This window comes from Myxocyprinus asiaticus, chromosome 38 (assembly GCF_019703515.2).
Source record: "Myxocyprinus asiaticus isolate MX2 ecotype Aquarium Trade chromosome 38, UBuf_Myxa_2, whole genome shotgun sequence".
NCBI classification, from domain to species: Eukaryota; Metazoa; Chordata; class Actinopteri; order Cypriniformes; family Catostomidae; genus Myxocyprinus; species Myxocyprinus asiaticus.
Genome location: NC_059381.1, coordinates 31,697,270 through 31,724,933, shown reverse-complemented (window position 1 = coordinate 31,724,933; position 27,664 = coordinate 31,697,270). Strand labels below are relative to the sequence as shown.

Below are 27,664 nucleotides of genomic sequence, written 5' to 3'. Positions count from 1 at the left end.
AGCAGCTGGCAAACAGAATTTTAGCTTTTAAAAAATGCTCAAATCTGAATTGGGTGCTTAAAAACTAAACAGCACATTCAAATAAACTATCAGCACAATTCATCCTTAGTGAATCCCCCCAGTCTCTATGGAAACAAGAATGACTGATGTTTTACAGGTTTCTGTTTTTGTGACTAGCATAGTGAGGGTTTATTGTCCTACAGTTCTATTTCCCTTTTTAAATTCTATTAACTGCCATGATGCTCCAACATTGACTTTATGACCAATCTGTTTATAATTCAAGCTTTCAAACATTTGTCTAAAGAAATCAGTGTACATCTGCTAGAGCATTTCATTTGCCGTTTAACATTATGAGAGAATTTATCACAAATTCTGCCCTTGCTTTTATTGGCAAAGAGATGCTTTATTGACCAATAATGCTGTTAATTTGAAAGAAATATTGTTCCTGCAGATCTTTATGTACCTTAACTGCGTCTGATCAGCCATAGGAGTTGCTTTCTAAGACTCTCTTGGAATTAAGCTGTTAAGCGTATATAACATATAATCCCGAAGACGCTGACTGCCCACACATTAACATACTGTATGGAAGCTATTAATTAAAGCACAACTATTATTAATGTTACTTAAAAAATAATATGTGAGCTCCATTTTCCGAATGAAATGTCCACAGAGTGGCCCCAAATGCAAGTTGTAAAGCAAGCTGTTTTTCATTGTGCATGATGTAATACGGTCAACAAGAATGCAGGTTTTTATTAAGGATGCTGTTCTGTTGCATTCAATGCTAATGGTTTACCAAAGAGGAGACTGAACAGATTAGGAGTTCACTAAAGTTGCTGCACTTTTTTGCGTGGTTTTCCAGCGTAAAAATCTGTGTCTTATTCTTCAGGTTAACCAGGTGCCAAATGCCTCAGTTTTGCGAATAGAGAAATAACAAATTCAGAATTAAAGGAATATTCTGGGTTCAATACAAGTTAAGCTCAATTGACAGCATTTTTTTTTTTTTTTTTTGCATAATGTTTATTACCACAAAAATTTATTTCAACTTGTCCCTCTTTTTCTTTAAAAGAAGCAAAAATCTGGGTTCCTGAGAGGCACTAACAATGGAAGTAAAAGGGGCCAATCTGTAAACGTGAAAATACTCACTGTTTTTTGCTTTTTTTAAAGAAAAGGAGGGATGAGTCGAAACTATTTTTTGTGGTAATCAACATTATGTTGTAGACTGAGCTTAACTTGTATTGAACCCGGAATATTCCTTTAAGTCAAGTTATTTTTATTTGTAAAGAACTTTTCACAGCACACATCATTTCAAAGCAGCTTTACAGGAAATCATGCAATAACAAAAACAAAAAATGAAACTGTAATATCTATAAATCTTAGAGTGATCATTGTGTAGTTTGATTAAATATGATTGTAAATTGTGTATAGAAATTAAATAATTAAATAAGAATTGTATTTAGAACCCCTGTGAGCAAGCTGAAGGCGACTGTGGCAAGGAACACAAAACTCCATAAGATGTTGGTTAATGGAGAAATGTTTTTGATGAACTTTAAGATTAATGACTAAAGTCTTTGAAGTCCATCCTGGATTAACTGCAGAAGTTCACATAGATGCATTGTCCTTTGTTAGTTGACTGATGAAGGCTTTTGTTGGCAATTAAATGAAATCTATGTATTCCATTTCCAGAGTATAGTCCATCAAGTTGATGAAATATTTAATATTTAAAATAGCGGAAACAGCAAAATAGCAAATTCGGTGACAGTAGGTCAAAATTTCTGCTGCTGAAATCTGTCTGTGCTTACCAAAATTTAAATTAAAGAAAATGTGAATGGTGCTTGTTCCATGCAAAAATTGCTACCATGATGTCAGGGTTTTCTGGGCGTTTGCTAGGGCATTGCGTGTATTCTGGGTGGTTGATATCCTAGATATGGCTCTGATCCCTCAATCATTTGTAGATATATGGGTTTTCTTCGCCGGTTTTATCATCCACCATGTGAAAACCATAAGTGTGATCACCTAGAAAAGTATTAACACAACTTTCCCCACAACAGGATGCATGATTTGAGGTATCTTTCATGTCAGATGCTCAAATGGCATAGGATGAGTTCTGAAAAGTCCTTTACACTTAGCTATTGCTGGAGTGATGCTTGCCTTAGCAAGAGTTGTGAATTATGATACAATGCTGAAATGAACTTCAAAGGCAAAAAAACTAAACACAATAACATAACAAAAGTTATTTGTGTTATGAACTATTACCTTTAAAATCGGTTAAGGGGATCACCTCTAAATAACCAGCCATATATTTATGTCATAGCCCAGGGCTAGCTCAGCTGCGGTGGGTGAGGTTGCTAGCTGTGCCACAAACAATCTTCCAATAGATATAAAGGGATTGCTTGAGGTATTCCTGTAAATATTTCACCGGCCTCCCAGGGCTTGGAGGCTGAAGCTCGGCACCGGTATAGGTACGTCATGGCGGGAGGCTGCTGGCAGAAGTGGAGCAGAATAATGGAAACAGATTGGGTTCCCAGATCAATTTTCAGTTGGCTCCCCATCAGCTCCCCAATTATTCATGCCACCGACAAAAGATAACGGCAAGTTAAAAATAAAGTCGCGACAGGAAGTGGAGGATCACCTTAATTACAAACAACATACTTCCTGCTTAAAAAACACTGCGCTGGGAGATAACAACACCTCCTAAACAATGCCATGTGAGCACGTCAACCCATATCAGGGCAGCTATCACTGTTGTGGTCCATTAGTTGTGTTGAGGAAGGGTGTTACAGGGTTAATGAGGAAAAAACTTCAGTGTATAGACCCACTCTGTATTTAGTTTAAGTAGTTTTGGTTAAGGCGATAGCCTCTCTTGTTAAATTCAGCCATGGAGTATTATATGGGGTCCAAAGTCTGTGTTTATCACACATCTAAAAATAAGCGAATTAAACAAGTTTCACTTCTCACACAGGTAATTATATTCATTAGGCTGAGAAAGGGAAAAAATAGTCCAGATCAAAACTTCTGCAGTAGTTTCCCAAAGGAAAATCTAACATAAATTCATTTGGCAGAAATTTGTATGCATACTTACAGTGCATTCAAGCTATATGTTTTTCAGTATGTGCTTTCCCTGGGAATCGAATCCATGACTTTGGTGCACCATGCGGAAAATTTAAATTAAATTTGTTTTTTGCTCTTTTATAGCTCAGAAGACTATTTGAGTTTTGTTAAGCTTTGTAAAGGCATGACCTTCTGTAAAGCTACTCTGAAATTATGTGTATTGTGAAAAATGCTATACAAATAAAAATGAAATGATTTGAGTTTGTCTCAGATATGTCTTGTACAATTTCTTAGGAGAAATAAAAATAGAAACAAAGACATTGGTATTTTGGCAAATCTGAGCACAGTTCTCTTTAGAAACTCTAAAGGAGACACGTGGGATTCACAGTATTGGGTAGATTACTTCTGAAATATAAATGTGGTACTGATTACAAATGAAAACTAAAATTTGAAAACTAAAATTGTAATCATTAATGCAATCAAAATATTACACCTTTTAGGTATTTTAATCTGATTACTTTTGGATTACGTCTTGATAAAAATGTCATTTGTTATTGTATTAAGTACCAATTTTTCTCCTTTAGACAATTTCATGAAACATTATTACAGATAAAATCAATGTTTACTACAGTTAACTACACAACAAGCTAACAAGATCAGATGATACTGTAAAATTTAAATAATATAATCTGATTGCTGGAGAGCTAAATTATTTTCTTCTTTAAAAAGCTTCAGTTTAGTCAATAATATCACCTGCTAGTTATATATGTAGTTAGGCTGATATTTCCTTACAAAACTTAACCAGAGTTTTACTACAGGAACCATTGTTTTAACATGGTAACTCATTGAGATTGATTGTGTTAACTGCTAGTGCACAAAACTCAAAACGCTTTGCTCTCAGCTTACTTTCTCGGAAAGTTGACGCTGGTCCCCTCTTCTCCCTATCTCCAGTGAGGATGGGATACAGATCACTGACAGTTTAGCGATGATTTGTCGCCAGCTTGAGCTTTGTGTCTCTAATCTTTTCCATTGTTTCACCACCCCGTTGGCTAGTGTCATTGTATTAATGCTGCGTTCATCTGACTTCTGAAGTCAGGGTACATCGATCAACCCCAACTTCAGCGAATAGCATCATTTCCAAGATGGCGGCAACAAACAAGCATAAACCGGAGCTGGGTTTTGAGAAACATAAAACAAACTTTTATGTACTTTCATTGCACGAAATGCATCAATATGCATTATACAATATACAATATACAATAGAGTGTACGAAAATGAATTAGCTACTAGCTAGTATCTGCAAGATTTGGCATGTGTTCATGTGACTGTGATATGTGATTGACTGGAATGCACCGAGATCGGAAGTGGGGAATTTCAACTTGGATATTCCTACCTCCGTCTGGAAGGCAGCATTAGTCCTCTGCCTGTGATCGTTCTGCTTTATTCCTTCCCAGTGGTGTGAAGGTGAGTTTTAGACATTGTTTGACTACCCAGTATGGCTAGTGTCACTGTCTTACTATTTAACCATGAATGATTTATTGTTCTTCCTCTTACTTCCTATTTTTCAGTATGAAGGGGTGGTTATGTCAATGCCTTTTTACTACCTTGTTGGCTAGTGGGAATTGCCCTAGTTCACAGGAATCAGTAGCACAGCGTTATGGTAAAGGCTCCCATAGCATCAGCTACTAACACACTGTCGAAGTAACTGACTTGAAAGGAAACGTCTTGGTTACGACTGTAATCTTGGTTCCCTTAAAGGAGGAAATGACTTCTCACTGTTAAGGGACTAAGAAATGCACTCTCCTCCCTTCAGTTGAAAAATCTTGGCAAAAAGGTGCTGTGCTCTGGTTTATATGCCAATGATGATCCTTTAGTTAACTACTCCCCAACACTAATGAAATCATGTAATCCATAAAAAATACTGTAATCTGATTACACACATTTAAAAAAAATTATGTAATCTAATTACTAGTACTTGACTTTTTAAATCTTATTTCATAATTTTAACACAAAAATCCATTCACATGTGAGAGATCTTTTTCTCAGAGCAAACAAGTCTCAATTTGCTCTCTCTGTCTAGGCGAAACCACAATTTTAAAGAGATTTTCATTCCTGTTTTCTGACAGATTTTGAACTCCAGTCATTAACACTGCACCTTGTTCTTGTTAGAGTCAGTCTGCTAAAAATATGGAATTGTAAACCTATCTCTTCACACAATCTGTCTGCCATTATGGCTGCTCATGTGTCTGGTGAAGTGTCTGGTTTATGAAGCTGGGAAAAATAATTCCTCATAATGCGAGTAGGAGTCCCCACAAAATGCATTCGTTTTTGCTCTGCCTAGCGGTTTTAACACATGCAAAGGGTTTCGATGCCTTTTCTATTGGTCGAGTCTACTAAAAACTTTAAATTCTCATACATTTTAAATGCAGGCTGGGTGGGCTAAGTATTTGATTCCTCTTCACAAAACTTAGGGGAGCCATCATAAGTAACTAATAAGTAATAGATTCTTTACTGATTTCCTAATATACTGCTGTTTGCAGTCTTCATGCCTGAGAGGATGAATATGGAGGTGTAGTGTGTAGCAAATTAACTCAAAAGGGAAATATGAATAATTAATCATAACTCGTTATAATTAATTATAAATATTTGGATCAGTTAATAGAATTTTCTTGATGTAGCTGAATTAATATTACAATCAATTAATCTGTTCGTCCAGCGAACACTCAGTATTGATCGTCTATCAACTCTTAGAAAAGATATTTTACGTGGCCACAGAAAAATAACTCTTTCTTAGCATGTTGCTGTGATCAAATCATTAAATTGATGTTGATTTACAAGTAGACCAGAATCAACTCGCAAGAATGTACACAAAAGCTTTATTAAACTAAATCACGAACACATAACTAATCTAAACAAACACATACACACAAATCACGCATACATGGGAAATGGAAAAGTGAAAGTGAATGAAACCGGAACAGAACAGGGGAATGAAGCTATGAAAAGAGTCATTTAACCATCTGATAGAACCATCAGTTTCTTACTTCAAAGCACCTTTGTTAACAAAGGAGTTCACAGCTTATACTTAACCTCTGTTTAGTTAGTTAATTGTACGATACTTGCAATGCCTTGGCAGTTGAGAGAGCGCCCGGATGCAGTCTCAGTAGAAAGTCTTGATGGTTCCTTGAGTCGATGGTGTTGAAGTTGCAATCAATTTCTTCCTCGTTGAATGAAGAAATGATGATGAACTTGCGGTGTTAGTTTGACTCTGTTATGGTTGAGGAAGTTACACATGGCTTGAGGTGTTAAGGCCTGCCGGCCCGCAACCTTACGGTCGGACCGGGTGTTTCCGGTCCTACACGAACAGCAACCAGGAAAAGAAGGGAGAGAGAGAGAGAGAAGAGAGAGTGAGGTCACTCCAACAGTGTCCTTTAACTCCTGAGGGAGGTCACTCCTGAGGGAGGTCACTCCTCTCGAGTTTGGTTTGACCAATGAGAAAGGTGCAATTTTCCAGCAGGAAAGGTTCCTTTGTTTGGAAGCTGACTCATTTGCATGATTGGAGTAAGCTAGCAGTTTGTGCCCCTTTATGCTCTTTAATATAACAAGCATACAATGCATGCTCACACAAGGATTAATTTGATTGGAAGCATGATACCAATAATTTTACATTATCTAGTGGTTCTGTCATAAAGCATGCATAAAACGGTATACAGTACAAAAGACACTATACGAGACAGTAATAATCATACACACAATGTCCTGAGGATATGCATGTTCATTTATAGAACAGTTTGTCTATAAATTAATGAAGAAAAGACTGTTTTATGGGCTTTATGTGTCTTTCCTATGGGAAAATGGAGTGAGTTTACTTTCCCCACATTCCTTTGCTTTTGCATGTGGCTACCTTCCCCCACCTGGAATGTCTCTGATGTCCACTAGTTGCTGAACCAGTGTCAGCAAAGGTGGAGCAAAAGCTGATAATGATCAGTGGGAGAGCAGACATCTCGGAGTCTGCTTGGGCCTACTTGGAACTTTGCTTGTTACGGTCTTGAGACGTCTGTTGGATTATTCATTAAATAATGAATAATTGTGTGTCTGATTGGTCCAGATGCTACAAGTGAGTTAGAAAGAGACAAAGTCTGAGAGATAAAGTGAGATAAAGAGGGGGAATTAAAATTCAGAACATACTTCAGTGCATGACTCAAAACGCAAGTTGGATATTTTTGAACAGTAGCACAACAATACAATATCTGGAACATGTCCTCATTCCATGACTTAATATGATCCTTATTTATGACTGCATGATTTGCACCCTTAATCCCGAGCTTCGCCAGAAACGTCACTTTAACAAAGGTAGTGAGATGCAAGCATTTAAGATATTAATTATGGAATCCCTCCCAAATAAAGCTGCAGGTTGGCCTCTTGCTATGTTCTTGATGCATTTTAAAAGCCTTGAGCACCTGGTGTTTACAGAGATTAATTGTGCAGATTAAATGTACCAAAGGCAAGTGCAACATTTATTTGAACAAAAAAGCTGCTTACATTTTCTGCAAACTGTAAGCAAGGAAAGATACTAACTTATTTCTAAATGGCAATACAAACTGTTCCCTATCTGTCACTCACTCAACGTTGTGTCAATGTAGTGACACTAGGGGTCGACCTTGGGAGCCCCAAACACCTCTGATCTTTGAGAAAAGTCCAATGGGAATTGGTGAGTGGAATTCGCATGCCACTCCCCTGGACATACGTGTATAAAAGGAGCTGGCTCGCAACCACTCATTCAGATTTTTTCTTCAGAGCCGAGCGGTTGTGTTCAGTGAGCTGAATCCTCTGCCGTTCCATTCACCTCTAAAAACTGTTGGAGTTTACGGCGCATTACAGCGTCTTCTCCCCCTCGTGCACTGGTGGAGTGCAGAGAATGCCCCTGGGCGTTTCGATAGTCTAAAAGAATATATATTCTTGCAATAAAAGAGTATATTTTCCCTACTAAAAGAGTGGCACTGACAGAGAGTGTCTTTTTAAGGATGAATTTCCGTCTGTGTTTAATTCCTGGTTGCGGTCGTTACCTCTCCGCTTCCGATGGCCGCGATCGCTGTCTTACGTGCTTGGGCGCTGCCCACGCGGAGACAGCGTTTGTGGACGGGTCATGTTCTCACTGCGAGAGCATGACCATGGCAGCGTTGTGATTGCGGCTTTCCTTCATTAGAGGGAAAGCCACCCCAGCCGCTCCCTGCCCTGGTTTGCCTGGCAGGCAAAAGACCGTGACAGTTAGTGCTGGGGGTGATTTGGGGACTTCAGTGGATGTAACTCCGCTGGGTGAATCCCCATGGACCTCCCATTCCCCAGTTCGCTTGTTCACCCCAGTTGAGTTCTGGGATGAGACCACCGGCTCGTCTCAGGGCGAGTTCGCGGTCTCATTCAGGGCTCACAAAGTGGATGAGCTCTCGATAGCAGCATCGGAGAGTGGGATGGTTCAGTCTGATGCCGAGAACTCGACTGGGCTCCCACCTTCGGGTGCGGTCGCCCAGTCGCAGGCCGACGCCGAGCTGACAGCCATGCTTGCCTGGGCGGCTGCGAGTGTCAGGCTGGAGTGGGGCCCTGGTCCCTTTCTTCCCGGATGTGCATGAGGAGCTCACAAAGTCGTGGCGGGCACCCTTAACTGCCCGGACCCGATCTCTGAGCTCCTCCGCTCTCACTACCCTCGATGGTGGGGCTGCCAGGGCAGGTACTCAGTGATTCCCCAGGTGGACAAGGTCACGGCGCGGACTCTCGGGCAGGCGATGTCCACCTTGGCGGTCCAGGAGCGCCACCTATGGCTCAACTTGGTCGAGATGAGGGAGGCTGACAAGGTACAGTTCCTTGACGCCCCCGTCTCCCAGGCTGGCCTAATCAGCGGCCTGGCCCCGGCGTAGAGCCCCCCGCAGGAAGCCTCATGGCTCGCCGCCAAGAACCCGAGGAAGGCATGTAGGTGCCCCTGAGATGGGCGACCCAGGCATGTGGAGACCCACTGCAGGCCTAGAGATGGTAAGTAGACCACTCCATTCCCCGGTGGAGGGCTGGGAGGAGAATCCTTTGTTACCTTTTCTTTGACTTCGCCGCATGCCCGAAAGGCAGTTTCCTCATTTCCTGGGTCACACACCCGGTGTTTACGGCCATCGTTATTGTGATCGTCAGACACCACACATTTATGGCAGGCATGATGCTGCGGAGGCGGGCCCCCCGCCCCTGCGCGCCCAGCTGCGGCACAAGACACCCATGCCTGGGCGGTTATGACAGATTACGAGGACAGTTCCCTCCTCCCCCATCACTGACCAGTCCTATTGTGGGTACCTGGAGCCAGTTAAGTGCTTCGATGTCCCCAGACTCAGCACGGCCACGAGTTCAGGGTCCGAACCCCCTCAACGTGGCGTCTCTGGCTCCGCCCTGCCACGAGGCCCCACCCGCCGGTATGTCTGACATGATTGTCTCCTTGGTCCCCCCAACCCGTCGCGATGGCTGACCGGGTCCGTCTGACTCGGCAATGCGATTTAGTTCGCCAGGCACCCGCCTGGGTTCAGCAGCGTCCGTTTTACCTCAAGTGCAGGGCGAGACCGCTGCTGCCCTGCATGCAGAGATCATGACCCTTCTGCGGAAGGACGCGGTAGAGCCTGTCCCTCCAGCCGAGATGAAGAAGGGGTTCTACAGCCCCTACTTCATCATACCAAGGAAAGGTGGTGCGCTGGCTACGAGGCACGCAATGGTTTGCCCGTCTCGCACCACCAGTCCACGTAACACAGTTCAGCTAGTTGTGGCATTTCGTATAGGGACCCCTAGTGTCACTATATCGACACAACGTCGAGTGAGTGACAGATAGGTAACGTCCTGGTTACTTTCGTAACCTCCATTCCCTGATGGAGGGAATGAGACGTTGTGTCCCTCCTGCCATAACAATGAACTACCAGCTGAAATGGCCGGGACCCTGTCTCGGCTCCTCAGCACAAAACCTGAATGAGTGGTTGCGAGCCAGCTCCTTTTATACCCGTATGTCCAGGAGAGTGGCATGCAAATTCCACTGGCCAATTCCCATTGGCCTTTTCTCAAAGATCAGAGGTGTTTGGGTCTCCCAAGGATGACCCCTAGTGTTACTACATCGACACAACGTCTCGTTCCCTCCATCAGGGAACAGAGGTAAAGAAAGTAACCAGGATGTTTGCAAGACCAAGACTGGGTGAAATTTAGCAAAGCTGTGTGGGTGAATCTCATGAATCCTGTCAAGAATATGTCTGTGTCATTTTCCATAAGAAACTGCATTTTGCCTAAAGAAAATGAAGCCTATTTTAAGAACCAGATTGTTTGCATAGTGACGTTACTTTAATGACAATTAAGCACACCCATTTAAAATGTGATCAACTGTTATTTATTTATTTTGCTTTAGATTTTTGGGTGAAATGTGTCATGGTCAGGTGTTCATGAATTATCCTGGCAAATGTTTGTTGTCATTTACTTAACCTCATTTACTCACCTTTAAGAGAAAAGGACATTTTGAAACATGAGAAGAAAGAAGAAGAAAGTTTACCTATATAAAGTATATCCTTTTGTGTTCCATGGAAGAAAGAATGTCATATGGGTTTGGAATAGGATGAGGGTGAGTAAATGGCATTATTTTCATTTTTGGGTGAACTATCCCTTTAAGTCTGTCACGCTGGCATGCATAATGCATAAATTGTAAATAGATGCAAACTAAATTGAATATGAAACTATTCAAAGCTAATGGACATTTGAATTACAGACAGCCAGGTAGGAGGGAGGAGCAGGAAAATTATTCCATGATTCAGTTATCTGCACAGTGGGGTGGAACTGTTTTATTAAATTACTGTATTTGATTCTTGTGAGAGCAGTAAAGAGAGAGCAAAAGAGAAGAGCAATTTGACAAGACAAACTTTGAATGTTGGCTTGAAAGACACTCGCCTTAAAGTTTAAAATAGGTAGACAGACTGACAGATAAATAGATGGATAGTCTATCCGATCTGACATAAGTTGAATGGAGTGCAACAGTCTGATTGCACAAGTAAAAATCCTATTCTTTTTTCCATAGGGGAATTGACTATTAATGATAACTTATAAACCTTAAAAGACATATGTCTACCGTGAGTTTCGAGGTTGTTAATAGATGCTACATGCTTCTGTTGAAGCCATCAGCCCGAGTTATTTCAACTTCATTATTTAAAAATCATGTTTATTAGCAGAATTCTTGTTGAGGAACTATACTACCCATGATCCTGAAGGGAAAAATCCACAAATCAGAGAATTGCAGCAAAAGAGCTCTGCAGCCCCTGCCAATCCCTTGATGCACTGCGAATGACGTAAACGAGTTGGTCTCCCTACATTCTCAAACTACTACTTGTAGCCTATATATCTAAATATTTCTAAATGTAATCTAAATATATTGATTCTATACTTGCAATTAACAACTTTAAATCAATAGTAAAAATTGTCCATCATTTTTTATTTGTTTAAGTAATTCGGAATGCTTCATGGTATTAAAGTTAATTCCTGCATTGAAGTACACAATCTTGTACCTTTGTCTTTTTGTCCGATTTTTCAAATGCTTTTTTGCTTCAAATTAAAGTTTATAATGTTGTGATTCACCTCAGAGCTGGTTGGTTTGGTTCATGGTTTAGAACAAATACATAATATAACAAAATAATATAATAATGGGAAAAATACTTCCGGAACCAAGGGTACTGGTGCGCTCTATTGGTTAGTAAAGATAAAGCAACATGATTACACAGGCAATTGGATGCATATAAAAAAAGTTTTTAGAAAATTCCCTCCAAATCCAGACCCGATGTGCCGTATTCTGGACAAGTGTCATCGTTCAGCAAATGCTCATGCCCAGAAAAGCGCCTGCGATGTGTTTTTGACGTCAAATCCTTTTTGATTCTTGGCTAGCTCGATACTTCATTTGCTAAGAAGCAAGTGCAAAAATAGGATATAAGGACTATATTTATGTAATTACTACTCAAATGTTTCTGTAAATCACATAAATTGAAGTAAGTGAAAGAAAGCAGTTTTGGTCTCAGTACTGTGGAGCACGTGCATGACTGGTGTTCCAGGTTCAGCCACTGGGGGCCAGTTCAAAAATTCGCAAAGCATAGACGATTTTAGCTGGAAAAAAAAATGGACCTCCTGTCGCTGATTTTTGCGTAAGATCAGTCAGAGATAAAAGAGGACTAAGGCCACGTCCACACTAATCCAAGTCTGAAACTTCCGTTTTCAGTTTTTGAACTTCATCATTTTCCAAAAAATGCGGTTATGGAGAGTGTTTTCGGAAGATGATAACATTGTTTTAGTATAGGATGAGAGGCAAAAACGTAGCAAAATCAATGCGTTTTCAAACGAAAATGTATTAGTGTGGACGTGACCTAAGTCAGAATACTCTGAAGGTCTGTAACTAGTTTGAGATGAAATTACAGGGAAAACCGTTATTCGCATCAGTTAGAAAAGATATAGCAACTTGAATCAAGCTTATGGTCAATGTTGAGTTTAGAGATCGTAGACTGAAAGCTCTTGAAATTTTGGATTTGGAAAATATCCTAACCCAAATTTGTACTATAACAGTATCTTAGTTTTGTCAAGCCAACATAATAAATGTGCTGCCATTGTTGAACAGTTTCATGGTGATGTCAATTTTTGTCAATAAACCCCTTCAAACATTGCAATAGCAAATAATAAAAAAAGATGGATTAAACAGTACTTGCTTGTGAACTAAAGATTAACCTCTCAAGTTTAACCTTGCTCTTTGATCTATTTGAAAAGCAGGAGATGTGACAGGAAATCTCTGACAGCCATATGGACTACATATTATTGAGGATCATCAAATATGAACACTATATATTTATTTTCTGGAGGGTGTCAAAGGTGATCAGTGTTGATTGTGTCTCTTGGAGGACATGAACATCATGGTTTTCTAAATCCATCTGTAATCCACATCACTCTGCAACCATTACGGCTTTATCACCCACATGGACCTGATATAATGATTGTGACCAAATCCTGCGTATAAAAAGGCCTTCTTTAACTGTTTGTGTTCACAGTACAACTATGTACAGATCATTCATGCATTATCAGGAATTCAGAGAATTATTGTGTACTGAGTGTCAATAGCAAGTAACCTAATCTTAAACCAGAGAGAGGCATCCTATTATTTTGCTTATTATTTAAATAAAGATGGGATTTTTCAATCCACTTTTGTGTCAGAGCACATTTTTAAACTGTTAAAGGTCAGCAAAATGAACTGCAAAAACAATGACTGTTTTCAAACAGGTGTCCCAAAGAAATCTGTAGGGCTGGTTGGATATGAGCCACTCAAACAAACAGGTTAGGACAGAATTTCCAGGTTGTCTGAACCTTTGTATCTGGCAGCCGTAAGCATGGAAATTAACAGGGATCATCTGCAGATTTCTGCAAATAAACAAATCTGTCTTTGAGAGAGCATTTCCATTTTATTTGAGTAATGTGGTGTCATGTGTGATGCTGCCCTCTGCTGACTGGACTGTGCCTCAGCTGACCTTGCACACTAAGTCAAGCTGCATATAGGTGGCATCAATTTAGCAGCAGTTTGCTGTCAGGTCTGAGTGGCACATATGGCACATTGATCCTGCACAGCTCTGGGCTGTTTTGAAGGTTCAGTGAAATCGGACACAAAAAGAAAAGCACTGTTGCGTGTGAGCAACATGAGGGCAGCTGCACGTGCTCAAGGAGTGGTAGGATTTTTTTCATGGTAATGATTGCATACAGTATATATATTGATTATTTATTTATTTTCTTGATGCACACCCCATTTTAAAGTGAGTAATGAATGATGTCAAGGCTAAGGCTAAGTACGCTATAGTGTACTGCTTAGTGCATACTGCCTACTTTTTTTTTTTTTTTTGTAGTATGTTTTTATGTATGTTTAATTCAGAAATTTGTGTCCAGTTACAGTATAATCTTGTAAATGGTTCCTTTGCATTTTTAACCCTTAAATTCATTGGTGTTTCGCCAAACATTATTACATACCTAGGATCTTTTACAACCCGGCACGTCCAGTATAGATATCACAAATTGATCTACAACATGCAGATATAGTGTAACATTTTTAAAGCATTTTCAAGACAACTAGAAAATAACATAATATATTCTGTTATATTTTGATGTTTTGTTTTTCATATACCACAGAAATGACACGACAAATGATAGAACGGTATTCATTACTTCCATGCTGAAATTTTATGAGATACAACTAGCTGTCAAACACATACTGAACGTAACATTAGCTACACAAATGTATTTTCTAAGGCACTTGTTGAGTCTAGATAGACATAAGACTTACTGAATTTCAGTAGCACACCCAAATGGAAAAAGCCATATGGTTAATGTGTTGTACTTGCTATAGTTTACTTCCACGTTGCTTCTTTGTCAAATAGCAATGTTCAATGTAAATCAAGTCAATAATTGAAACAACAGCACCACTTTAAGGAACAAATAACATGTATAATATGTATGTGTACACGCATATGGGAGACTGCAGACAGATCTCAATATGAATTTGTAAACAGTAGGTTGACTTTTCTTTAGCTAAAATCAGTGTCAATGTTTACCGAAATTTGAAACACTGCCCCCAGTGGTCAAAACGGTAAGTGTTGTTGGGCGTATGGCCATGTGTGAGCTCCATTTTCCACCATGGGAAAAAGGTGCCTCTGGTTGATCAGCCTTACATGCTCCATATGGTTAGAATTATGGCATATGCTGCCTTCCAGGAGCAAATTAGGCCACCTTTGTACAACAGGTTCCATTTTCCGGGTGAAATGTCCACAGAGGGGCACTCTAAAAGTGAGCTGTTAAGCGAGTTGTTTTCAGCTGTACAGGCTGTAATACAGTAAAGAGGAATGCATATTTTATAAACTGATCCCCCTCCAACCCAAACCCCAAACCTAACACATGCAAAATCAGAATCTCGCTCATCATGCGAATACGATTACTTCCTGATTTCAACACTGGTGAGGAAAGTTGCCTTTTAAACTTATATCCTTGTAAATGTTATATATTGTTCTTATTCTAAAACCTACAAATCCACCTCAATCTCTATTAACTCAACCTCCCCGGTACACAAACTTTACCACATTTATTTTTAATGCCATAATATATTTATTGTAAAGCAATGTTGTTTAATAATTGTTTTAATTTTATTAAAAAAAAATAAATAAATAAAAAAGTTTTGTTCACACTGATGGTTTTGCTATACAGATACACTGGCCCAGTTTACCTTAACACAGTAATGATGACACAGAAGGGGAGTTTTGACATTTAAAAAGCTCTTGGGCTTAAACAGTTTATATTTTTTATATATATATATATATATATATATATATATATATATATTCCAAATAAAGGTATAGAAGAGATCTAAATAAATAGGGTGACCAAACGTCCTCTTTTTCCCGGACATGTCCTCTTTTTCGGACCTTAAAAAAGCTTCCGGCCGGGATTTCTAAATTTGCGAAAATGTCCGGGATTCGACTTTAGTTGCATTATGATGTGCATCTGGTCTAATACTTCATTGTGTGCGCGCGCATATTTGCATTGCATTGCTGTTCTCTTTGTAAGTCCCGCCTTCTCGCACACCAACTGGTCGATTATAAGAGACTTGCAGCAACTATTGGCCAAATTCCTGCCTGTCAATCTCCGTGAACGCGCAAAGCGCTTTTGTGTTCGGCATCAAACAGTTGCTTGACAGCAGCAGCAAGTGACAGCTGAGTGAAAACAATGCCCAAACGAAAGTGCAAATTTACAGAAGATTTGCACAAAAAATTCCCATGCTTTCGTCCAGGTCGAGATCCGTGGGAAGCAAAATGTATGACATGTAAAGCTGGCACTTATGTGTCAGTTGCTAATAAAGGTGCAAGTGATTTAGAAGCACACATTAGCTCTGAGAAACATAAAGGGTCAGCAAAAGGTGAAAGTTCATCAGGTAAATTAACGGACTACTTTTTGCGACCAGATAAAATTGTTATCACATTGCTTCATTTTCCATGGCCATTCAAAATAATAGTAATAGTAAATGAAGGTACACTCATGGCATCAAATATTTTATTTTAGTACATGGACATTCAAAAGAATGTTGGAAATTTTTATTTATTTATATATATTTATGTTATGCAAATAGAGTGTCTTTTTCACTGTATTGAAGTTTGCATTCATAGCAACACTGTTTAGAACCCTATTATTCCACCCTACCACAATCCCCCCAGCATAAGCTGTTCTAAATGGTTTACCAAAAAGTGGCCCACTTTGGCTAACATAACTCGCATTCGCCATTGTTGTGTAGTAGTCATTTGAACTCATTAGTCATTTGTCTTGTAATAAACAAAACGATAGATATACTTTTATTGTAAACGTATATAGATATAAAATAATAATAATATTCTAATTCATAGAAGCCCAAATATATGTTTTATTTGTTGTAAGGATTAATCCAATTAAATACCTTACATTTTGGCGGTCCAGTCAAATGAGTCAAGAAGGTTTGTTTTGAAAGTCCGGCTGCTCAAATTACTGGTATACTGCCATCTGCTGGCCAACTTGACATTAAACAATTGGTTACAGAATCACGTATTCACAGGCCCTTTTGCCCCAAAGCCTGTTTATCCCTGATGACTCATACGGATGTGCACAGTGAAAGAAATCTGATTAAGTCATCTTTCTGCACGACAGGCAGTAGTGTACATAGCAGCTAAATCTGTCATTCACAAAACAGTGTCATGCAGAATAATTTTTCTGATGAATTTGTAATTGAAGCTCATAATTGGCTCACACATGGCATATCCAGTTTCACTTCAAAGCCAAGCAGTGGTACAGAAATTGCCTCCAGCCAGAAGCCATGGAGCAATTAGGCATATTCTTTTTTTTTTTTTTTTTGTTGTTGTTGTTGTTGTTGTTGTTGTTGTTGTTAGAGGAGGCTGTTCCATCTTTATGACAGTTGAATCATGCTGTGTGTCATTATGAATACCTCTTTGCAGTGCAAGACGCTGACATTGTTCGGTCTCCACGTTGGTCTGTCCATGCAACTGTGTTATGTAACCTGACTGAATGGATGTCTGGTGCTCTCTTCCCCCAGTGCCCTTCCCGCAAGAGGCAGACACATTCGGTGGCAGCTGCATTGATTTGAAAAGCCGTGGGCAGATGGGGATCAACATGAGTTTAGTAGCTGTTCGGGGACATGACGGCGGAAGGCTTCTTATCCAAAATTTAGGCAAGCATACTTCCCTTTCCAAGAACAAGTTAGGCTTTTGGCCAAAACATGCTGTTCAACTAAGCCATGATGTTATACTGACACATGAAATATCCAGTTGATCAAGCAGCAGAACATGCATCTAATATAGAGTTTTATTATTATAATCCATTATAAAAATACAAATGATTTCATGTCTACAGATATAAAAATCTAAACAAAGAGAGAAATAAACATAAACCATTTTAAGGTTTATTGTGTGAAAATTATTTCTATCAATTTCTCAAATTTATGATTGTCCTACGTTGTGGCGTCGTTTCCACCACACCAAACAATTTTTATCCATATAAAGTTTTTTTTTTTCTTTTTTTTTTAAAGTTTGTATACTTGCTTACTAAGTCAACAAAGGTGTCAATGAAGAGCATGCTTGAGATGACATATGAGACAAGTGATGTTTGAAAAAAACACAAGACAATTCATGGTAAATATAACTGGTGTGAACATAGTAGGTTTATGAGGTGCCAAATTACGCAAAAAGTGTGAGATATTATTTAATTGTGTGTATTCGGGATACATAAAATGTTAGCTATGAAATTAGCCTTAGCAAGACAAAGGAGTCAACCATTTTATTTCAGAAACATTAAAAAAAAAATCCATTTCTGTCACTGAATTCTATTAAACACAATACAAGATGTCTCAAGGACTCAAGATGGCGCCGAGTATGGCTGCTGCGTTGCGAGCTCTGTTTTTTGTTTGTTTTCTTTACAGTTCTTATGTTTTTTTGTCTTGGATGTTGTCTGCCTTATTGTATACGATAGACAAACACATTTGGACGTTGGTTCTGCAATTGCACACCGAAAACCGGACTTCTAATTCCTCAATGCCGACCCGCTGTTTACAAACACGCCAGCGGAGCCCTTTGTCTGGGCTGCCCGGACGCGGAAACACATAAGGAAAAGGGGAAATAGAGCCGGCGTTCTCATCAGAGTAAAACGTCGTGCAAATCGACCCCCGCTACCCAGTATTCTATTGGAAAATGTTCAGTCTCTAGACAACAAGCTCTGCGAGCTGAGAGCGCGGATCTCTTTCCAATGTGAGACCGGATGTCTGCGGAGATTCCAGACTCAGGCATTGAACCCGCGGGGTTCTCCGTGCAACCAGCGGACAGAGCGAAAGACCTCTCAGGTAAAAGCAGAGGTGGTGGTGTATGTTTTATGATCAACAAATCCTGGTGTGATCAGAGGAACGTACATTCTATCAAGTCTTTCTGCTCTCCTGATCTGGAATTTCTCATGCTTCTGTGTCGACCATTCTGGCTACCGAGGGAATTCACAGCGGTCATTATCACTGCTGTGTACATCCCGCCACAAGCCGACACAGACCGGGCACTGAAGGAACTGTATGGGATTATAAGCAAGCAGGAAACCGTGCACCCTGAGGCCCCGTTCATTGTGACCAGGGGCTTTAATAAAGCCAGTTTCAAATCAGTCGCACCAAAATACCACCAGCACATTAGTTTCAACACACGAGGGGACCGGGTTTTGGATCATTGCTACTCTACCTTCAGGGATGGCTACAAATCCCTCCCCCGCCCACCATTTGGCAAATTGGACCACTCTTCCATTCTGCTTCTGCCCTCTTACAGGCAGAAACTGAAACAGGAAGCACCCACTCTCAGAACGATCCAATGCTGGTCGGACCAATCAGACTCTACGCTACAAGACTGTTTTGATCACGCGGACTGGGAGATGTTCTGGTCCGCCTCTGAATATGACATCGAGCTTTACGCTGATAGCGTAATGTGTTTCATCAGAAAGTACGTAGAGGACGTTGTTCCGACCAGAACAACACGGATCTATCCGAACCAGAAGCCATGGATTAATAGCGATGTTTGTGTGGCACTTAATGTGCGGACCTCCGCTTTTAATTCCGGGAACGTGGAGGAGCATAAACAAGCCAGTTATGCCCTCCGAAAAAACAACAACAAAACAGCAAAACGCCAGTACAGGAATAAGATTGAAGGACAGTTTAACACCACCAACTCTAGAAGCATGTGGCAGGGAATTAACATCATCACGGACTTTAAAGGGAATAAAAACTCCGCCATGAACACCGCTGCCTCTCTCCCGGATGAGCTAAATACTTTTTATGCTCGTTTTGAGGGAAATAACACCACCCTTGTGGAGAGAGCTCTCATGGCCGAAGCTACAGAGGTTAGTTCACTCTCCATCTCTGTAGCGGATGTAAACCGATCCTTCCGACGGGTGAATATCCGCAAAGCCGCGGGCCCAGACGGCATTCCGGGCCATGTCATAAGAGCGAGCGTGAACCAGCTGGCTGGTGTTTTTACGGACATTTTCAACCTTTCCCTCTCTTTGTCTTTAGTCCCCACATGCTTTAAAACGTCCACCATTGTGCCTGTTCCAAAGCAATCAAAAATCACTTGCTTAAATGACTGGCGTCCTGTTGCTCTGACCCCCATCATCAGCAAATGCTTTGAGAGACTAATCAGAGATTACATATGCTCTGTGCTGCCTCTCTCTCTAGACCCACTGCAGTTTGCTTACCGCAACAACCGCTCCACTGATGATGCCATTGCATCTACACTACACACTGCTCTCTCCCACCTGGAAAAAAGAACACTTATGTGAGAATGCTGTTTGTAGACTACAGCTCAGCATTCAACACCATAGTGCCCTCCAAACTTTATGTGAAACTCCAGCCCCAGATGTATTGTCCTAAGCCCCTAATTTTTTTTGAAGATTCACACACGTTTCAATTCACAAATAAAATATTTTATGACTTTGTTTGCCCAGTAGTCCATCAGTCCATGTTGAAAAGTAATGGCCGCTGGCTGTGGTATATTACCACTGGCGCATTCAATCAGTTCACCGCAGAAACTACCAGTTGGCAGAGGCGTCGGCTGGGTTTAAAAGCTGTTGAACACTACTTATTCCAGCCAGTAGGTGGTACTTCTGTCACTCGGCAGGTTTCATTAAACCGTCATTAGTGACAAGCTAGGTACAATCCTGTGCTTAGCAAAACTGAGAACTTATGTCTAATTTCTGTGCTTAATAATTGTTCACAGTTTACAATGTGACCTGGTAAGTTTATAGTTTAAACTTTGACATTAATAGCTAGATAGCTAACTCATTGACCATGTTTTCACCTGGTATTAAGATGCGTTTCGGGTGATCACATGTGGTCAGGCGAGACACATCACTGTTTACACCAGGTCACTTAAATGCTGTGACCACTGTGACAAATGGTCCTGTGACCACTTGTGTTTGGATTTGGAGGGGAGGGTCTCTGTTTCATGACGACATACATCAATCACTATGTCATTGTGTTACTGAATGATATTAAAGTGCAACAAATCATATAAGACAAAAAAAATTGAAATTTAATCTAAGCACAAACGCAACATGTCAAGCAGAATTATCCGTTATTTTAGTGTATTACCTGTAATAAAGGAGCTTCAGGAGTTTGTGCTTGTCATCTGTATTGATATCAGACAAACTGAAGAAGATTCATGAAGCTCTTGTGATTCTGTATGTATCTGCTTTTTAAAATTTTCCGATTGGACAGTTATTTCCTTTTAAAGCCATCCATAAATGGCAAAGTTTAAACTCTTGTTTTAGCGCAGTGGTTGATTGACAGGTGAGGGGCGGTGCTTCACTACTGCCAGGTAGCATACAGGACAGAAAAGCATTTACACTTCAAATGCGAAGTGGACACATTGACCACATTCGTAGGTGGTTTTTGTGATCGATCACAAAAAGTTTTAGACCCCGTTTAGACCTGTACTTAGGGCTGACAACATGTGATCGGATCATGTGAAATGCATCTTAATACCAGGTGGAAACGGGTTCATTAATGAAGCAATAGCTAAATCAGAGAGTAGTTGGCTAGCTTACCACACCTCAGTTAATTAAACACTTAACAACTTGGGGGTCAACTCCTAAGTCCAACCCTAGCAACGCCCGTGCGCAACTATCCCTTTAAAAACTTCTATTTGTGTCCCATCATATATAGTATATGACAAACAACCAAGTGACAAGCCAAGGCCAAAAAATATGGTGCTATGGGTGCTTGTTTTTCAGGATTACCAGATGTGTGTTGGGTACAGGATAGGAATTAAAAATGCATCAGAGCAGCTCATCCATTTGGGACTATTCGCTGCAAGGCATATTATGGAATGTAAATGAATAAAGAGGTCATGCCCTTTGTGTCTCTTCCAGCAGAATACATAACATGATGTGTGATGCTACCACCTGCTTCAGCAGAGGTGTCAATCTTGTCTGAAAATTAATATGAAAGGATCCTTCAGCACTGACTGTGGACTGATTTCCATTTTTTCAATAAAGGGATAATTCACCAAAAATGAAAATTCAGTTAATTATTCAAAAGTGGATGTTAGGCAGAATGTTAGCACCAGTGTCCAACCAACCTTCCCAAGGTGCAACTTTCTACAACACTACAGGAATTGTAGGGGTCTATTCAGGGCAAGCATATCTTATATTTAAAAAATAAAGGCATTGTCTGTCAAAATGCAGAAGGCAGAGTGTTTATGAACTGAATGCACTGTGACTGGGAATGAAACTTATTGTGAACAAAAGAAAAACCACAAGATATCATAAAAGAGAATAACACGAGGAAGCACACAACCTCAGTCATTTCCAATTGCTGTTATTCTCCCTGCAACCAGCAGAGGAGGTCTAAATCAAGGCAATACATTCTTAAACAAAGGCAAAGTGTTCTAGCCAAGTCACCAGTTATGATCATTAATGTTATGAACATATAATATTAAGGGTGGATAAGTATAATTATTTCACTTTTGACTTTTGACTTTTGCAATTTGCCTCACTTTTCCATGCACTTGTCATTCGCCATTCCCACTGTGCCAGATTACCCTATAATTCAACCGACTACTGATGCATGCCTTAAACAGCTCAACAGTACAACTTTTTATAAGATAGGGGCTCAGTGTAGTGGATCACTTTAAGTGGACAAATTAGAAATGTTTTTGATTGAATTACTTGAATAAATTGAATACATTGAATAAATATTAGTTCTACTTGGCATTTTTAAGAGTTTTAAAGCTCTAAAGACTCAATCCAGGAGTCCAGGAAATCAACCAATGTTCATTACTTTTAATAATTCCCATATCTAATTGTATTGGCCTACATTTTAAAGGTTTGAAGTGGTGATTGGCACCACTGCAGCACTTAAATCTCTTTTAGGTTTTTTTAAAGCAGAGAAGATGGAGACATTTTTTTAAATAATTGAACATTTGCCCAGTTATTCCCATGCAAAAATGTACCATGGTAACAATATTTCCGACAAAATTTCAATGCCTTGAAACTATGGTAGCTTGGGATAAACCACATTGAAAGCTTCTTACACTGAGATCCCATATTAATTATGATTTTATTGTAGTAACAATACCTGTAATATGGTATTTTGGTGGAAACTAAAACTAAAAACTAAAAATAACGAAAGTATTTTTTTAAAGGTGCCCTAAGTTTTTTGAAGCACTAAACAGCTTGACAGTTTTGTAAGAATTCAACTTCAGGCACCAACTCTTATTCTGACTTTTACAAGATAAGGCAAATTGCTCATATACACTGCACTCTTTTAAGTGGCACAAAGCTGACATTAAAACACATCCGTAAACATTTTAGAGGTCCTGTGTTTGATTAGCATGACTGCGGTCTAGTTTTGATTAATATAAGCTTGTGAGTAGAGCGCTGACCATAAACCATTTCCTCACTGCATCAAAGTCATGCGGAAGTAGTAAAATGTGCCCTCTAACTCCTTATTTAAAAAACCACAACTTAATGAACAAGCCATAACAAGGCAGTAAAGAAGTGAAACCCAACTAAACTCTAATATTTGAGAAAAACTCCTACTAATAATACCAAACAGATAATCATTTAATCTATATTCAGTTTTAAATGTATTGAAACCTTGATTCATAAGTTGTCACATCTGTACATGAATTATGAATCTTTTAAGCCTAATATGATGTTTTTTCATTAGAGTTTTTTTATAAGTATTGTTGCCAAATTTACTCTAAAAGAAATCTGTACATGACTGACTTTTCTGAGCAATGCTGCCCAGTCCACACACATTCATTATGGACGAACTTGGCACATTATCGATAGTTAAGTGATTTACTCAGAAATAAATTCCGGGAAACACCTGGCTAAGTAATGTAATGGTAAACGCCCAACCTCGTGTATACAAGCATATAGAATACAATAGAATAGAATAGGCCTCTTTATGTAGTCTAGATGATTTCAAAGCTGAACAACCAAAAAAATCTTCTCTGAATGAAACTTTCTCACATGCTTTTTAAAATATTACAGCAAGTATTAATTTAATAAACAAATTAATAAACAAATGCTATCGTGTTTATTTTTTGTTGCAAAATGTCAAATGCTGTTAAGACTTAGAAACTATTAACACGTCAACACCTTTCAAAGGCATTATAGTAAAGTATAATTACAGTATAAATATACATGTGGCACAACAATAAAAGTTCCACATTTTAGTTACAAGTGACTGATTTCAAAGACATAATTGCATATATAATATTCTGTGAAACTAGTTTCTTTGTTGTAGGTTTTGTGGAACGTTTTGAACAAAGAGCGTAAAGAGAAAAAAACTTTAAACTTTTGATGTAAAATTTAACTGAACGTTTGTAACTTCTCAATATGAATATACAAACAGTTATCTTGAACCAATCACCTTGCCATTTAAATTATTTTCAGAAATGTACGTTAAAAAGCTGTTTGTCTTTTATACAGTAGCAAAGACAGACATCAGCATCAATTGCAGTGGAATTTATCTCAGACAATTTTATACAAGAAATAATTAGTTTTACAATATATTACATAATGACGTATGACACAAATATACTGTACAAAAAGGTTTGGCAATGGAATTATCCATCCACAGGGTAAAATTTGATCACTCTGTCAGTGGAAAGTGAGGTAAAATGTCCCAAATTTCATTCCAGGCATTTTAAGACCTGTGTACAAAGGCACATTATGAAATATTCACAGGAATGTAAACACTGTCTCTCAATACATCCCCAGAAAAACAGCACAAGTTCATTGCATTTCCTTTCAGGCTAGGTGATACATGCCGTACCCTAAAGGTGTTCCATATAGCCCCACTGGAGCAACAGGCAATAAAGGCCTCTGATAGGGGTATGACTGCCCATAGAGCGAGACAGCCGAATGGAGCTGGGTCCCAAGAGGAAAAGGCAGACTGAAACTGGGATGCAGTGTAGGTTTGGCGGTCAGCTTGAGCTTCTCCAGCTCAGCTTCTTGTAAACGCTTGGCCTTGGCCCGTCGGTTCTGGAACCAGATCTTCACCTGGGTCTCTGTAAGGGTGAGGGAGCTGGAGAATTCTGCTCGCTCTGCAATGGACAGGTACTGTTTCTGCCGGAACTTTCGCTCTAAGGCCAGGAGCTGGGACGTGGTGAACGGTGTGCGCGGTTTACGGTTGTTCTTGTGCTTACGGAGAGGACATGGATTTGCCTGACCTGTGGTGGGAATATGATGAGAAATAGGTTTTAAACCTTAGTGTAACAAAATTTAAGCATATATACATTATACATTTTTGTGCTGCCAAATTTACCAGGTCTCTCGAAAGAAAATGTGAAATCTGTGACTAACCTGGGCTGCGTTTCCCTAAAGCATCGCAAGCTTAAGTTGACCGTAGAGACAATTGGCACCAATGGTTACTATGATCTACTTAAATTAACAATGCTTTTTGGAAACGCAGCCCTGGTAAGTCAAATAATAACCTAATAATTGTACACAATTTTATAAATTTGATAAAAGAAATCATATATACACTGATCAGCCACAACATTAAAACCACCTTCCTAATATTGTGTAGATCCCCCTCGTGCCGCCAAAACAGTGCCAACCTGCATCTTAGAATAGAATTATGAGATGATATACTTCTCACCACAATTGTACAGAGCGGTTATCTGAGTTACTGTAGACTTTGTCAGTTTGAACCAGTCTGGCCATTCTCTGTTGACCTCTCTCTTCAACAAAGCTTTTCCATCGGCAGAACTGCCGCTCACTGGATGTTTTTTTGTTTTTGGCACCATTTGGAGTAAATTCTAGAGACTGTTGTGTGTGAAAATCCCAGGAGATCAGCAGTTACAGAAATACTCAAACCAGCCCGTCTGGCACCAACAATCATCCATGCGATTATCTAATCAGCCAATCGTGTGGCAGCATTGCACTGAATAAAATCATGCAGATATGGGTCAGGAGCTTCAGTTAATGTTCACATCAACCATCAGAATGGGGAAAAAATGTGATCTCAGTGATTTGGTCCGTGGCATGATTGTTTGTGCCAGATGGGCTGGTTTGAATATTTCTGTAAATGTTGATCTCCTGGGATTTTCACACACAACAGTCTCTAATTTACTCCGAATGGTGCCAAAAACAAAAAACAAAAAAATCCAGTGAGAGGCAATTCTGTTGACGGAAATGCCTTGTTGATGAGAGAAGTCAACAGAGAATGGGCAGACTCGTTCGAACTGTCAAAGTCTACGATAACTCAGATAACCGCTCTGTACAATTGTGATGAGAAGAATATCATCTCAGAATGCTATTCTGAGATGCGGGTTGGCGCTGTTTTGGTGGCACGAGGGGGACCTACACAATATTAGGAAGGTGGTTTTAATGTTGTGGCTGATCAGTGTATGTATATTTAGGCTTATATAAGGTGAGTGTATGTTTCATTTAAACTCAGTAATTCTTTAATAACCTTTAAACTCAATATTCCTATAGAGTTTATTAATTATACTGTCATCAACAGTCCTTGTCATTTTTGGTAAATATACAGACTGAACATTATATTCTGCATTCTGAGTCAAAATTTTCTTGAAACAATAAGGGAACACCATGATAAGTATTAACAATATTGTTACTTCATAATACTCTTTAGATCTTATTTAAATCACAGTTTGCCTAAATCAAATCTGAAACTGTGCCGTTTTGCATGTACTATTTAGTTACCTATAAAGTTGTATTTGTCTTAGTTGCAGGAGGCCTACAGGCCATCAGATACATTTCAAGACATAACAAACAGTGAAATATTGAATTATGTATATTAGCAAATTTCTAGGTTTCCTTTTTTTTTTTTTTTTTTTTTTTTTACCACAAATTAAGGAATTAGCATTTATATTACTTCATACTGGATTATAATCTGATAGATTAGGCCTATTTACCACTATTAAAAACACAGATTACACATTCCCCTACATTACTAATAAATAAGCAAATTTGGTTTAAATCTCTTTTTTCAGTTTTAATGAAATTACCAATGCTGCAAAAGCAAGCAGGATCATTTATAAAACGATTACTGACCGTGTCACACTTTAAATAACTGAACTCATTTCTAATTTTTAAAATAAGTGTAAAGCATATGCACAAAAATGGCGTGTTTATTACAAATATTTAACTTTACTTACCTTGTTGAGAATATCTAGAGTTCATCACCCATGATGTACAGTCATCCGGTTCAGGGGATTCCGATTTGAGGGATAAAATCTGCATAAAATGCTTTGGTATTCCAGAAGAACCACAAGAATCCTTGATCTCAGGTTTAGGCAATGGACTTGATACATCCGCACGCCTTCTTTCAAAGTGCTTACTAGTTTTGTGGCTTGATATAAGCGACTCAACGCTGAAGGGATGGCTTGACACTTGAATTTTACGCTGCTCCATGGTCCGATCTCCGTCTGATACTCTCAAATTCGGGGACGCGGACATCCTCCTCCTGACTCTCCTTTGGACGCTCGAACTTCATTCTGACGTCTTGAATGCAAAAACTCATGAAGCCTTTGATGCCTTGAGGCACGCGGCGACAGAAGAACTTTCAGCCAATCAGAGCGCTGCCGAATTAAAGCGTCGCCACAGCAGTACACAGTAACGACAAAACTTTCAGCCAATCAGAGCGCTCTGTAATTAGTGATTGGTTACAGAGGTTTGGAGGTAAGTGTCAGTCATAATAACTGACAAAATGACAGCGACACAAAGGAAAGGTTTTGCAAGTTTGGTAAGTGCAGATCTTAAATGCGGATTAAGACTAAAGAATCATATAATGTACAGTACAGATTATGATTTACACACACTTGAAACACTTTTTTAATAACTATTTTACAAAGTTTGTTGTATCAATCTGTTGCTAGCAGGTGTATCAATTATAATGAGAGCAGAATGGCACAAAGGTAAAGAACAAGAAGCCAAACTTGCCTACAAATCGGAGTATTTCTCAGTTTAAATAAACTATGAAATAAAAATGAAACAGCAGGAATAAGTGTAATAA

General features: G+C 39.3%; 1 protein-coding gene across 1 annotated transcript; it reads right to left on the bottom strand.

Moving 5' to 3' along the window:
- Window positions 1–22,836: 22,836 nt before the first annotated feature.
- Window positions 22,837–27,173, bottom strand: LOC127429204 (homeobox protein MSH-D-like). The gene is made up of 2 exons (XM_051678078.1): window positions 26,808–27,173; window positions 22,837–24,854 (listed from the first exon to the last, which is right to left on the bottom strand). Exons 1-2 carry the CDS (start codon window positions 27,106–27,108, stop codon window positions 24,433–24,435), a joined length of 723 nt encoding a protein of 240 aa, XP_051534038.1. The 5' UTR covers window positions 27,109–27,173; the 3' UTR covers window positions 22,837–24,432.
- Window positions 27,174–27,664: the final 491 nt, after the last annotated feature.